Raw genomic sequence first — 13,579 nt, forward strand, 5'->3', positions numbered from 1 at the left:
GCCTCTGTCCATTAGTGGTACATTGTCTATCATTCCAAGTACCATTGCTTCTCAGTGGAGACTACTATTGAATTTCCTCAATACACTAAGTTATAGGCATACTAGACCTACCACCCAAATAAAACTGGATGTATACCACTCTGATTTAATTTCTCCTGAAGCCAGATCTGGCATTGAGTGATTAATTTCCTACCGCAACTTGAATGCAGTACTTGCTTATTCTATTACTATCTATGCTAAACTGCAAATATCATTCAGCATAATTAGGTGTATCTTTCTCCTATTCCTTTGTATCACTGTGAAAGCAAAATGGCTGCCAGCTGCATCTCATTCTTTCTACATTACCTATATACCAATCTTTAAATGACTTTCTTCTCAACTGCTGCCCTGTCTGTTCTCTCTTCTCTTCTTGAGATAATCTAACTATAATACTATGATCTTGCCTTCCTTCACAAAATTCATTATTGATCCCTACACACAACTTTTTCTATAAGCATTTTATACTCTTAGGTCTACAAATTATAGAATCCAAGACAATATTAGATTGCTGTTCACTCTGCTTGCATTCATATATTAGTTTAATATCATGCTTCTATTAAAGATAAATAATTTTGCTTATACAATCTGAAAAATCTGAAACAGCCAACAAATAATCTTTGTTTTATTTGTGTTGACAGGCTTGGTGTAGTAATACAGTGCATTACTGATAGCACATACTCTGTACCATAGCACTCGTTCCTTGTTACTGCGGGCATATGAGGATCACAGTGACAGACTGGTGAAACAGTTAGCATTTCTGCCGCACAGTGCTGATATTTTCAGTCTGAATATCCTCCTTTTGTCTGCATGTGTTTTTGTTTTGTTTTTTTTTTTGTTTTTTTTGGTGGGATCTCTGATGGTTTCTTCTTTTATCTCAAGAACATGCCAGTAGAGGAAATGGTGATTCTCCAGATTGTCTGAGGTGTGTGTGCATTCTATAATGGACTGGGTTGGCATTCTGTGATGGGCTGGCACCCAGTCCAGGATCAGTTCTATGCTTAGGCATAAAAATGAAGGAATACCTGGTCTTTGTATTGTTTTCTTTTGTGTGTGTGTGTGTGTGTGTGTGTGTGTGTGTGTGTGTGTGTGTGTGTGTGTGTGTGTGTGTGTGTGTGTGCGTGCATGCGTGTATGTGTGTGTGTGTGTGTGTGTGTGTGTGTGTGTGTGTGTGTGTGTGTGTGTGTGTGTGTGAAACACACACGTGTGTGTGTGCATTTATTATTTCAGTTGTTTTGCACTTGATCAGACCTTGTTTGGAAAGGGCTCATTTAGGCCAGTTATTAATAAATACACTTAACTTTGTGAACATTTTTGATATTTCCATCCAGTTTCAGTTATCCATTTAGCCAAAGCATTTCCATTGTTAAAGGATTTAAATCATGGCAATGAAAGAATTTTGAGCAGTATATCTTTCCTAGATATTAGTGGAATTATTCTTAATTGCATTGCTTGCACATTTCATGCATTCATATATTCTGCTAGATACATGCAACATCTGTCTTTTTCCATATTCATTTTGGTTGCAGTACAAAATGTGCCTTATAAATGTGGGGCATTTATGTGCTTTGCTGCCTGCATTCTTACACTTCTCAGATGTGGCATAATAACCTCGTCATGTGTTATGGTTTGAAAAGCAGTTTGATTAAATGTAACCTCAGATTAGACTTCCTCCGCAGATTTGATTTGCCTAGTTTCATATGCTTCATATCTACTGATGCCTGACATAAAAGATGGCTGAGGATGTCTTGTATGCTGATTTGAATATTTTACAGCTAGCCCCAAATGCTGCTGAGTCAAGATCATCAAAAGGCAGAGAACGAGGTAGTATAACATATATAAAATATTGTATTATTTTATTTGAAGCTTATCTGCATTGAATACTTTCTAATATATCATATTATTTTATATGCATGAACTTCAAGGGTAGCCTGTATGCTTTCACAGACTAAAAATTACCCTACTGTTCTGTTTTCCTGTATTTTGTAATAAAGAAAAGATAATTATATAGATTTTGCTCTACAATCAACAATGTACTACTGTTATATTTTATTATATTGCAAATGAAGTTAGATAGTAGAATCAGAGTTCAGATGCTATTTACTAAGTTAGACAAGTAGAATCAGTGTTCAGGTGTTATTTATTAAGTTAGACGAGTGGAACTAACATTCAGTTGCAGTTGGCATAAGTGAACATCTACTTAAAATATGATTAACTTGTATAGAAACTGTACCTGACTCAAAAAATGTAAAGTTCACAAAGAAACTAACTTTCAGCTAAAACGCAAGCAACCAATGCAGTGTTAGTCATGGTTTTAGTTCTGTTCACTAAAGTGTGCTTTCCAGACACTTATTTTCTGGCTTTTAAGAATCAAAGAAATGGAAAACTAAAAATATCTCTAAATAGAGTATATCACATGCTGCAACGGTGCCTGTGACATTTAAACTGTCCAGTAACATCTTTCATTTTTCTCTAACATATGTAGGTAATATGCAGATTCTAAGCTTTTAGTACATCAATTCCTTCACTTTAAAAATTCTGAATATTTTCAATGTAAAACACTAATGACAACCTGCATGGGGTCACACATCAAACTATGGACTTTTGAAACTTCTGTCTGTTTATTACACATCCATTAAGTACATCTCTATATACTTTTATATATCATACTGGCTTTCTCTTTACTTGTCAGGTGATCTGACTATCTGTCTTTTGTCTTTCTTTTTCTGATAGTCTACATGCCTTTCTGCCATTGAATAGGCTAAGCTACAATAGTCTACTGTTCCATTTCAATATGTACATAATATAAAGGAAACATGATGAAAATGTAAATAAATCATTTTCCTCAAATAAAGTAAAAAATTAGGTCAGAATCTATAGCCCATAAAAAAGTGGTCTAACATATATTTTAGCGATCAATATAAAATGGGAATCAGCAGTTATTTTGTCCACTAGAATATTAGAAAAGGCTAACATAATACGCAAGGTTCAAACTCTGTGTGCACAAAATGGCTAATTATGAAATTAAAATATATTTATAACAGTTGGAAACTAATATATTTAATTATTTCTTGCAGTATACTGAGCACTGTCACTAAGCTTTGATTAAAATAGACATAAATAAATAATAGCTCCAGTAAGTGCTGCAAATGAAAATAAAACAGTCGGCTATCTCGAGAACCCAGATGAATATGCAAATAAATTGAAAAGTACTGTGGTAGTCTTTTGACATTTTAGATGCCTGAATGAAAAATAAGGGGATATTGCATATTTAATTTTATGCTAACAGCATGGTAAAGTGACACCTGAAACTTGGTGACATGTCTGCAAAATTCTTTTAAGAGAAAAACAAAGCAACCAGCTGTGAATTAAAGAAATGTGATCAGAAGATCAAAAAGGGAATGTGTCTAAATTAATTGTTTCATGCAGGGGCAAAATACACCACCACAACCCACTCCCTGGCACACATTTACATATACACACTCGCATGCACACACACACACACACACACACACACACACACACACACACACACACACACACACACACTATTACTACTTGCCAAAATTACTCATAATGTAGTCACTACTTGGTGAAATACATATGGTTTGTTTTTTTTGCACAAAAGTCAGTACTTTCTTATCTTCTAAGTCAAAGAAAATCTCCATTTGAAAAGCAATGCTTAAATTAATGAGTCAAGTAACTCAGTTTTGATAGATGAAATTATACCTTAGAAATATTTATAAACATAAACTGAAGTGACGTACAAAATAAAACCATAATTTGTTGTCAGCTCTTCATGAGATGTAATAATTTCAGAATGTTCTAACTGGAAAGCATATCCTCCTCTGTGTATTACGTCGTAGAAAACTGGTTTATTACTATACCCTTATTTAGGTTCATAAGTAGGTACTAGGCTATCGGCCCAAGGGCCTACATAAGCCTAGCCAGCAAGGTTCCATAGCTTACACCACCCAAGAAAGTTATTTTCCTGTGCCACTGTCGAGCAGAGACACAGAAGTGATCCCTGGGGTGTATTTCCCATTCACTCATCAAGATTTTTCTTGAAGAGTGCTAATGAAGAACTTTGCTTGACATAGATGGGTAGCTTGTTCCAGAGTATAGGAAGTCTCTGGGACAGGAATCTATCCCTCCAGCATGTCCTGTTTATTGTGGTGACAAAGTTTAGGCCCCTAGAGCGTGTAGCTCGGAGGGATTGGGATTTCTTTAGGTGTAGCATGTCCAACAGCTCTGGGTTTGACATAGCTTTATATGTTAGGCAGAGATCACCTCAGAGTAGGCAATATGCTATGGAGTAAAGCTGGAGTTTTTTGAGGCGGTCAGTGTAGGGCATTTGTTTGAGGCCAGTAATCCTCTTTGTGAGGTACTTCTGTGGCCTTTCCAGCTGCTGCGGATGTCTTGTGAGGTACATTCCAAAAGGGGCATTGTACTCTATAATGGGTCTAATGAGTGACGAGTGGAGGGGAACAATGACCTCTTTTTACCTGGATGAGAACCCTTTTATGATGAGGTGTGCCACGTAGAAGGACTTCCTGACTACTGTGGTGATGTGACTATCAAAGGAGAGACTACTGTCCACCTGGGTCCCAAGGTCTCTTATCATGCATTCGGTGTTAAGTAGATTGCTGCCTATGTGGTAGTTCATGGGTACAGAGTTTTTACCAAAGGGGATGGCACTGCACTTTTTGGCATTGAGCTTGAGGCCATGGCTCTGACACCAGGCATCTGTCTCAGTGAGGCCCTTCTGTAGGATGTCCACATCATTTGGGGACTTGACTATGGCTCCTAGTTTGCAGTCATCTGCAAACTTCGTTAGCCAGAGGCCTTCTGTATTAACATGTACTTCAGAGAAGTAGATACCAAACAGGAGAGGTCCCAGGAAGGAACCCTGGGGTACTCCACTTGTCACTGCTTTGAGGTCAGATTTGGAGTCTGCAACTTTTACAGTGTGGGTTCTGTAAGTGAGCCAGTTGGCAACCCATCTTGTGACATAGGGATTTATACCTAGTTTAGTGAGTTTAGCTATAATTCCAGAATGGGGGATGGTGTTGAAAGCCTTGGAGAGGTCAAGATAGGCTGTGTGAACCACCTTACCCTCATCCACGGCTTTGGTGACTGCCTCAAAGAAGTTGATCAGGTTCAGGAGGCATGATCTGCCTTTCACAAACCCAAACTGGGTGGGATCCAGAGTTTGGAGGTTACCAATGTCTTTGTTTATGAGTTCCATTATGATACATTCTATGGCCTTGCAGACCAGGCTCGTCAGGCTAATAGGTTGATAGTTCCTGGAATCACTGGTGGCTCCCCCTTTGTGGAGTGGGACAGCTGTTGCTGTGTGCCATTCAGTGGGCACAAAGCCTGATGTGAGGCTATTATTGAACATGGTGCTTAAGTGGGGAGCCATTTCGTTGTGAAGTTCATGTAAAACACAGCCTGGGTTGTTGTCCAGTCCCATGGATGCTCTATTTTTGGCTTTAGAGAGTGCAGCTTTTACCTGCGTAGTTGGGATTACAGGGACTCTGCATTCTTCCTGTATAGATATGGGCTCTTTAGGGGGTGAGAGGGGGGTAAAGTTAGCACTGAACCGATCTGCCAGGATGTTGGCAATATCAGTTGGTTCTGTAATTTTCGTGCCTTTGTGCTGTACCTCAGAGCAGATCTGGGTGTTGCTATCTAGATTCTTGACATAGCTATAGAATGCTTTGTGGTTGCCCTTGGATGTAGTGGCAATTTTGTTTTCATAGCTAGCTTTGGAGGATCTTATAAGGGATCTCAGCTTCTTACTGAGGCTGACCAGGGAGATCCTCCACTCATGGGATTTTACTCTCTTTTGCAACAGTTTCTTCCTTCTGTTGTACAGTTTGTTTATGGCAGGGGACCACCAGATTGGCTTCCTTTTTTTGGAGGATAGTGTCTTCTGTTTGGGATAGCACGTAAATGCTTATAGAGTGCATCTGTGTAGGATTCAGCAGTTGTAACTGTATTGTCCATCTGCATGGGTGTCATGAAGTTCAACACTTCTGTCTTAAGAAGCATGAAGTTGGCTTTGGAGAAATTTTTTACTGTGGTTTCCTTAATAGGGGGTGGGGGCGGGATGTGGATATCAAGGGTGATAAGCTTATGGTCGGATCGGACCAATGAGGAGTTGACTTCAGGTGTGGAACACCGGTCAATCATGTTGGTAATGACTAGGTCTAAGATATTGTTGCCCCTGGTGGGGGTGTGGATAAGTTGATCTAGGGCATTGGAGTTTATGAATTCCAGAAAGCGTTGAGCTAAGGAGTTGGTACACAAGTAGTTTTCCCAGTTAATGGTGGGGTAGTTGAGGTCACCCATTATTAGGGTGTTTGGTTGAACCCTAATATTTTCCAGTATATCAAAAAAAGAGGAGTGGGAATCCTGGGGCATGGTGGGGGATCTGTAGCAAGCTACAATTTGGATTGCAGTTTTGCCCAGAGTTAGTTGCACTTGGATAACCTCGGATGCATTGTGCTGAGCAACTAGCCTGGAGGTGTGGATATCCTTAATGAATATGGAGACACCTCCACCTTTGGTGTTTTGGTCCAGGTTACATGGCCGAAAAGTGTGTTATGGGTTATAGCCTGGTAGTGCAGGGATGCTCTCTGGAGCCTTGAACCAGGTCTCAGTCAATGCACAGATATCGATGTTCTCCATTTTAAGGAGTGCCTCAAGTGAGTGCATTTTGAGATTTAAACTTCTAGCATTGAGTAGCATTAACCTCAGTTTTTGCTTGCCTGTTCCTGTTGTGGTGTTGAATTTGTTATTTGAACACTGCCTAAAAAAGGCACTATAGGGGCAGCAAGAGCCTTAGCCAGTATCCAGAATCCCAGGGGTGACAGGTGCAGGCCATCTGTGGCAAAGCATTGTGGTCTGTCGACCATGTCATCCTTACTGCGGTATCATTCTGGGCAATGGCAGAATGCTACTCGGGGCTAGGGTCATACCTGCCTGGGCTACAAGATCTGAGAGCTCTTCCGTGTCTCTTTTCATGTAGTCCAAGGAGGTACATCTCAGGTCATTCATACTAACATGGACAATGACAGAGTCATATTTGTACTTGTTGTGGAGTGACCTGAGTACACGGGTTATGTGGCGGATCCTGGCACCCGACAGGCAGCTGACAGTAACCTTCTCCTTGCTTAGCCTGGTGAGTGGGACATCAGTGTGCCTGACTATAGAGTCACCTATGACTAATATGTTGGGTACGTTGTTTTGCCTTATTGGCTGTGGTTGAGTGGCACATTGAGTCTGTGGGCTATGTGTCATTTGGATTGTGTTGGGGGATGGAGGTTGCTTGTGTTTCTGTTTTGGAGGTCTCTGTTGCTTAGATTATTATTGAGAGCCTCCGCGAATGTTTTTGTGCTACTGTGTGTGGATTTTGGTGGTGTAGATTTAGTGACATATTTTCCATTATCATATTTAGGAAGAATAGATTCATCCATATGGAAAGTCATTTTTAGAGATGTTTGTCTCAAGTATCAAATAAGATGTCTTCCTGTTAGTGTTAGTGGAAGGAAGCATGAAAAACAGAAAGAAAAGAGAAATTAAATGAATCAATTTACAAATGACTCTTAGAGAACTGCAGTTGTTTCTTACAGATGTATAGCTAATAATGCCTATGTGTAATGACTGTGTCATACTTTTCTCTCAATGCTAAACTTTGCCATCAGACTTTCAGCCATGAATATGACAATCAATTCAATGTCCTCATAAAAATGTAAACTCTTCCAAAGACATTTGAATGGTCACAGAGGAATGATGCCTGTCATTGGTGGAGAAGGCAGAGTTATAGTTCTGAGAATCCAGTAGTAGCTACAAAGGACAATGAATCATAATAGATTACAACTATAGTTTCTATTTGACTGAAAAATCTAATGCATAAATAATACGTCTTGAATTAGACAGCAAAATTACTGTTTTATATAAATTGTACTTTAAAACGATGTAACTATGTTTAGATTTGTTCTTCTTAACATTTGTATTATATTTTTATCATTTTTACTTGTAAATGTAGCCTTCTCCAGGAATACATAAACAATCCTTGGTTATAGCAACATTTTTTGGTTTTTCTCCATGTTCATAACACTGTGTGCTGCTGAAAATAATTAAACTAGTTTATAATTAGTTTAAAAATAAACATATTTGGTATATATTTTCTTGTTGTCTGTGACATTATCCCATATAATAAAGTAGCTTACATTCACTAGTACACTTTATAACACACAAAATGCAATATTAAATAGGGCGCATCTCTGCACAGTAACCTGGTAGTTTGCACTTGTAAACTTAATGTAGAACTTTTATTATTATTATTATTATTATTTTAGAATTACTATCATAGTGGTATCATTTCATGTTATTTCATTTTGAGTTTTTACTGCATACTACTGGGATAAAAAAATAAAAGCAGAGAAGCACTATCACTTAATTTTTGAGTAAGACGTATTACCAGTCTTCCATTTTTGAGAAACAGAAAAGGAATTTTGAAAATGCTTCCAGTACATCATTGAAACATGGGTCTCACAATCACTGTCTCAACTGTATTAGTGAACTTGTTTGCAAATGGTTTGTTTAGCAATTGCTCCCAATGGATCTTGGGAAATGACTTAGCTGTACTAGTCAGAGGTAATTGTTCCAACATTAATGATTAAACAGTAAAGCAAGCTTTATCTAAAATAAATCAAAATTCAGCAGCAGGACCTAATAGTCTTAATTGATATATTTTTTTAAATAATTTCTAAAAAGTTGATTACACATTTAACTTATTTGCTCAAAAAATTATTCAAGGAAGCATTTGCTCCTGAACTCTAAAAGGGAAGGAATGGTTCCCATTTTGAAAAGAAAACCAGGATAAGTGGTAGAGAACTATTGACCTATTAGTTTGACTTACATATTGGGTAAGTGCTTTGAGAGGAAACTGTGGCTTTCCTGTAAGCAAGTTCTGGACTTTAGCTCAGACATGGATTCCATTCAGAGAGATCATGTGTCACAAATTTAATACGTTTTATGAGCAGATAGCTCATTAGATAACTCACTAGCTGCTGATGTATTTTTGTATCTGGCTAAGGCATTTGACTCCATCTCCCATTAAACAGTTGTAATGTCTTTAATGAGATCCAATAACTCTGGCTATATAGCTAAATGGGTATCTAACTGGCTACTGGGTAGAACCTACAGATTGATGACTAGAGGAGTGCCTCAGGGTTCTGTCTTGTAGACACTGTTATTTGGTTTAGTGATGTCAGAATGTCCAAAATCTAACTTTGTATGGTTAAGTGAGTTAGTTATTAAGATAGGTCAAGCAGTAACTAATGCTAGTGATTGGCATCTGTTGCAATCTTACTTGGATAACCCATACAAATGGGTAACAACCAAAGATGTGAGATTTAACAATGGTAAATGTACCATTTAACATTTTGGGCATAATAATAATCAATATCCTTATACCCTGGATAATCAGATTTGTGTTTCTTATGTGGTAAGATACAAACCTTAACTTTGAAGTTAATGTGGCAAACATTATTATGGCATGTTATGGTCTTATAAGCAATGTCCTTTAATGTTTCTCGAGATAGTCGGGTGTTATTAAAGATCTATTTAACAACTATAAGAACTATTACTGAGCATTGGGGGGGGGGGCTTTATATATATTAAATGTTTTGCTACTGCAAGTGGTAATGGATTCCAGAAAATCTTCACCAGACAGATAGATGACTGTCAAAACTTATCCTATAAAGAAAGACTGGTACATTTCTCTTTGTATTCTTTGGCTTACTGGTTTCTAAGAGGTGACATTTCTATAATATATACAGATGCCTTAAAGATAAATTATTGGCTGCTACATTAGATATTGACTTTATTGATTATGGTATTGATTCAAGGAATAAAAATTTAGACGTAAGAATTCCTATTTACAGTTCAAAGCTAAAGAGATCTTTGTTTCATATTACAGCAGGAAGCATGTGGAACTGATTACTTAGACACTTAAGACTGGCAAATGATTTATCAACATTTAAACAGGCATTAGATAACCGGTTTCCTAAAATTCTATATTCTCCAGTGATGTCTATAAGGCAAACTTTAAATTGGAAATGAAGACAATAAGTTTTTAGCTTATTCATTGAACCATTGAAAATTAGTGTAATTTCAGCCTGCTTTCACTTTCTTGCTCTTCATCTACCTTAAAATGGGCCTGTCAGCATGAGGAAAAGTGTATGCCTTTAGCAAAGACTGCAATAAAAGTACAGTTAACAAATAAGAAGTTAAACTATGGCAGTTTTGCATATTGAATTTTGAAAAAAATAATAACCACCACTGCATATGAGTGTAGGGATGATTATTTGTATATGGGGGCATATTAATATAAAGTATTTTGCTTAAAAAGTGAAAATTCAGATACTTCGTAAATCTGAGCTTATGCTTCTTTCTTGTCATATATATCAAACTACCTTTAGCTTTTTTAATAGCTGAGATTATGATACATAATTCTTTTTCCCTTAGACGGTAAATGAGTTTCTATAATGACCCTGTTTCTCATGTTATTCAAAATGCTAGGTCATTACTTCCTTGCACATTATATCAGTTACAGTGCAATGGTAATTTGTATTACATTAGAGCAAAAGCTGTTTTCATAGGTATAAGGAACTCCTGATGGAAAGTGTTGGGGTCTTTTCTCATGAATGTTCTTGTATAACTATGTCTTCAATGCTCAATGATTGCTCAGTTGAATCCTAAAAGACAATCATTCCTCTAAAAACCTCAAAAACTGTCACTTTTTGCACCTGACTTAACTATCTTCAGTGTGCTACCCAGATTGTACACAGTTTTGATCATTTGCTAATAAGGACATACAGCATTTATTATTAGAATGTTTCTTAATGGTGCTGTCTCACAAAGAAGGTGTGCAATTTAGAGAAATGTGAAAATCTCAGTAACAGTATGTAGTACTGAAAGGGACCCTACTGTTTATCTCCAGACAGATGATTGATGCTCAGAAAGGAAACCTAAAAGATCAATGGTCTCTTTCTGCCAAAAAAGTGAGTGTAGCGTTTTTCTCTCTTTCTTCCTATTCTCCAATCTTCCGTGATCTCAGAATGTGTGTGTGTGTGTGTGTGTGTGTGTGTGTGTGTGTGTGTGTGTGTGTGTGTGTGTGTGTGTGTGTGTGTGTGTGTGTGTGTGTGTGTGTAGATATAGATTATATATATATATATATATATATATATATATATATATATATATATGTATAAAGACATACATTCTGAGTGTGTGTGTATGTGTGTGTGTGTGTGTGTGTGTGTGTGTGTGTGTGTGTGTGTGTGTGTGTGTGTGTGTGTGTGTGTACAGGATCCCCTACAAAAAAAAATTGTGTGCGTTTTGTGATCTTGTGAGTGCCATTGCTTTGATTTTCACTTTCCAAGGTTTTAAATGTTCTGAGTTCAAATAACTGTGAACTGTGTTATGATAATACTGGAAAATACAGAAGATATTCAGTTTACATACCTATATTAAAACATTGTGGCATTTTTCATTGTGAATCAGATCTGTATATGCATTAAAACTGTACAGTTTAGTAGCTGCAGCTGAGATGTAAAACATATTATGTACCGGAAATTAATATATATAGTTACTAAAACGTGTTTAGAGATACGTTAGAAATATGTTTGGATGTTATATAATTTATCATTTAAGTATAGCAAAAATGGGCAATTAGTTAATTGTACATTACTTTGTGTTACATTTATTGTTGTTATTATTATTATTAATTTACTAGGAACACTTGTCTGTTTTTTGAAATGTATTTTAGTAAACTATCATAATACTGCATTAATCTTGGCTATAATCCAGGTAGTATGAAAAGTGTTATGGATAATGCCATGTAAAAAAGAAACATTCCAACAACCTATAAAATACTCTGAATACCTAAAGAAGTCATCTAAGTATAAAACAGAGATTTCTGCAAGCCAGCCAAAGTGATCAGCATTAGAATTTGGAGCATTCCACTATAACACTACTTGCTCAGTGAGCATGCATAGGGAAGCATTGACACAAATGTATCCTAATGGCATAAAACAGTCCACGGCTATGCAACAGACAAAGCAAGGCAAAAACATGAGCGTTTGCTAGCTAATGTGAAAGAACATAACACTGCAATATGCACTTCTGCTTTCCTGGATAATAATTTAACCTCCTGCTCCTCTAATACCTATATACACCCTTGATTTATTTCTTTTACTTATTCCCTTATCCCTCTTACTCTTAATCTTGCGTTTGCACTTTATTTTCCTAGTCTCCCATATCTACTCAAATTATGTCATCTAACAAATATTTATTTCTCACTTTCACATCTCTTCCTGTCCTCTTCCTTACTGACAGGGATCCGCACTTATATTTGCTTTATGTGTGGACAATAAACTCACTCACTTATAACATGCCAACACATTCCAATGCTACATGATATCATATTTATCTTGTCTAATGATAGTACATGTGTATTATTCTACATGACATACCCCATGCCAATTATTGCATCCTCTGACACTCTGTCTCCCTGGACACAACACACTATTCTGAGTAAAAGAAAATATATAAAAAACATCAGCATGTACAGGAATATCAAAACAATCACCCATAGGGATAGTCTCACCAAATGCACAGTCAATATATATAAACTATACAGCTGTGAACATTACTATGTGGGTTATGGATATATATATATATATATATATATATATATATATATATATGCCTTACATGTTATATACTCTGCAATAAAAGCATATGACACAGAGAATTCAATATGTGTGTGTGTCTATATATATATATATATATATATATATATATATATATATATATACATACATATATTTATATATGCATCCATTTGACAAGCTCGAGATTTCAAAACTTCAAACTGCAAATGGTCAAGACCATACCATAAGATCAAATTTTTGAAACTTCGAAACACCAAACACTCAAAACACCAACCATCAAAAGAACAATCATTTTAGATCAAATCTAAAATGATCTAAAACAACAAAAAAAAAATTTTTTTACAAGGGGTCAAGCCCCCATGTACCCTTTTATACCCCCTGAAAATTATATTTACCAACTCTGAGAGCAAACAGCAGTGGAGTAAGGACAAATGCCAGCAAAACCTCCAGTGAAAACAGCAATTTTTCAGATGTATGTGCTGGTATTTACAACCTGGAAAAACCTTTGCTGATATCAGCATTCGGTGTTTCACAAACACACACACACACACACACACACACACACACACACACACACACACACACTCACATTACGGGACCCTCAAAGCTGCCTCTCTTCTCACTTTAAACTAGTAACCTACGGTAGAGGGAGGCATGTCACTTTCAATTTGAAATCAGCTGCTTGGGCGTTAGTTTCATGTCCTTTATTCCAGGGTGCATCTTTAGCATACTCTGCACAGTACAAGTAAAAATTAGGGCAGGTGGTTGTATGGTAGAAGGCAACTCCATAT

At 36.8% G+C, this 13,579-nt stretch overlaps 1 protein-coding gene across 1 annotated transcript in view; it reads left to right on the top strand.

Annotated features, from left to right (window-relative positions):
* Positions 1 to 1,725: 1,725 nt before the first annotated feature.
* LOC122808100 (C-type lectin domain family 12 member A-like) overlaps positions 1,726 to 13,579 on the top strand; it is a 381,899-nt gene continuing 370,045 nt past the window's right edge. The window contains exon 1 of the mRNA XM_044079075.1: positions 1,726 to 1,860. Within this exon, the coding sequence (XP_043935010.1) occupies positions 1,770 to 1,860 (91 nt within the window). The 5' untranslated portion in view covers positions 1,726 to 1,769. The remainder of the gene's footprint in view (positions 1,861 to 13,579) is intronic.

The sequence above is a fragment of the Protopterus annectens genome, chromosome 1.part1, assembly GCF_019279795.1.
Source record: "Protopterus annectens isolate FY-2018-M chromosome 1.part1, PAN1.0, whole genome shotgun sequence".
NCBI lineage: Eukaryota > Metazoa > Chordata > Ceratodontiformes > Protopteridae > Protopterus > Protopterus annectens.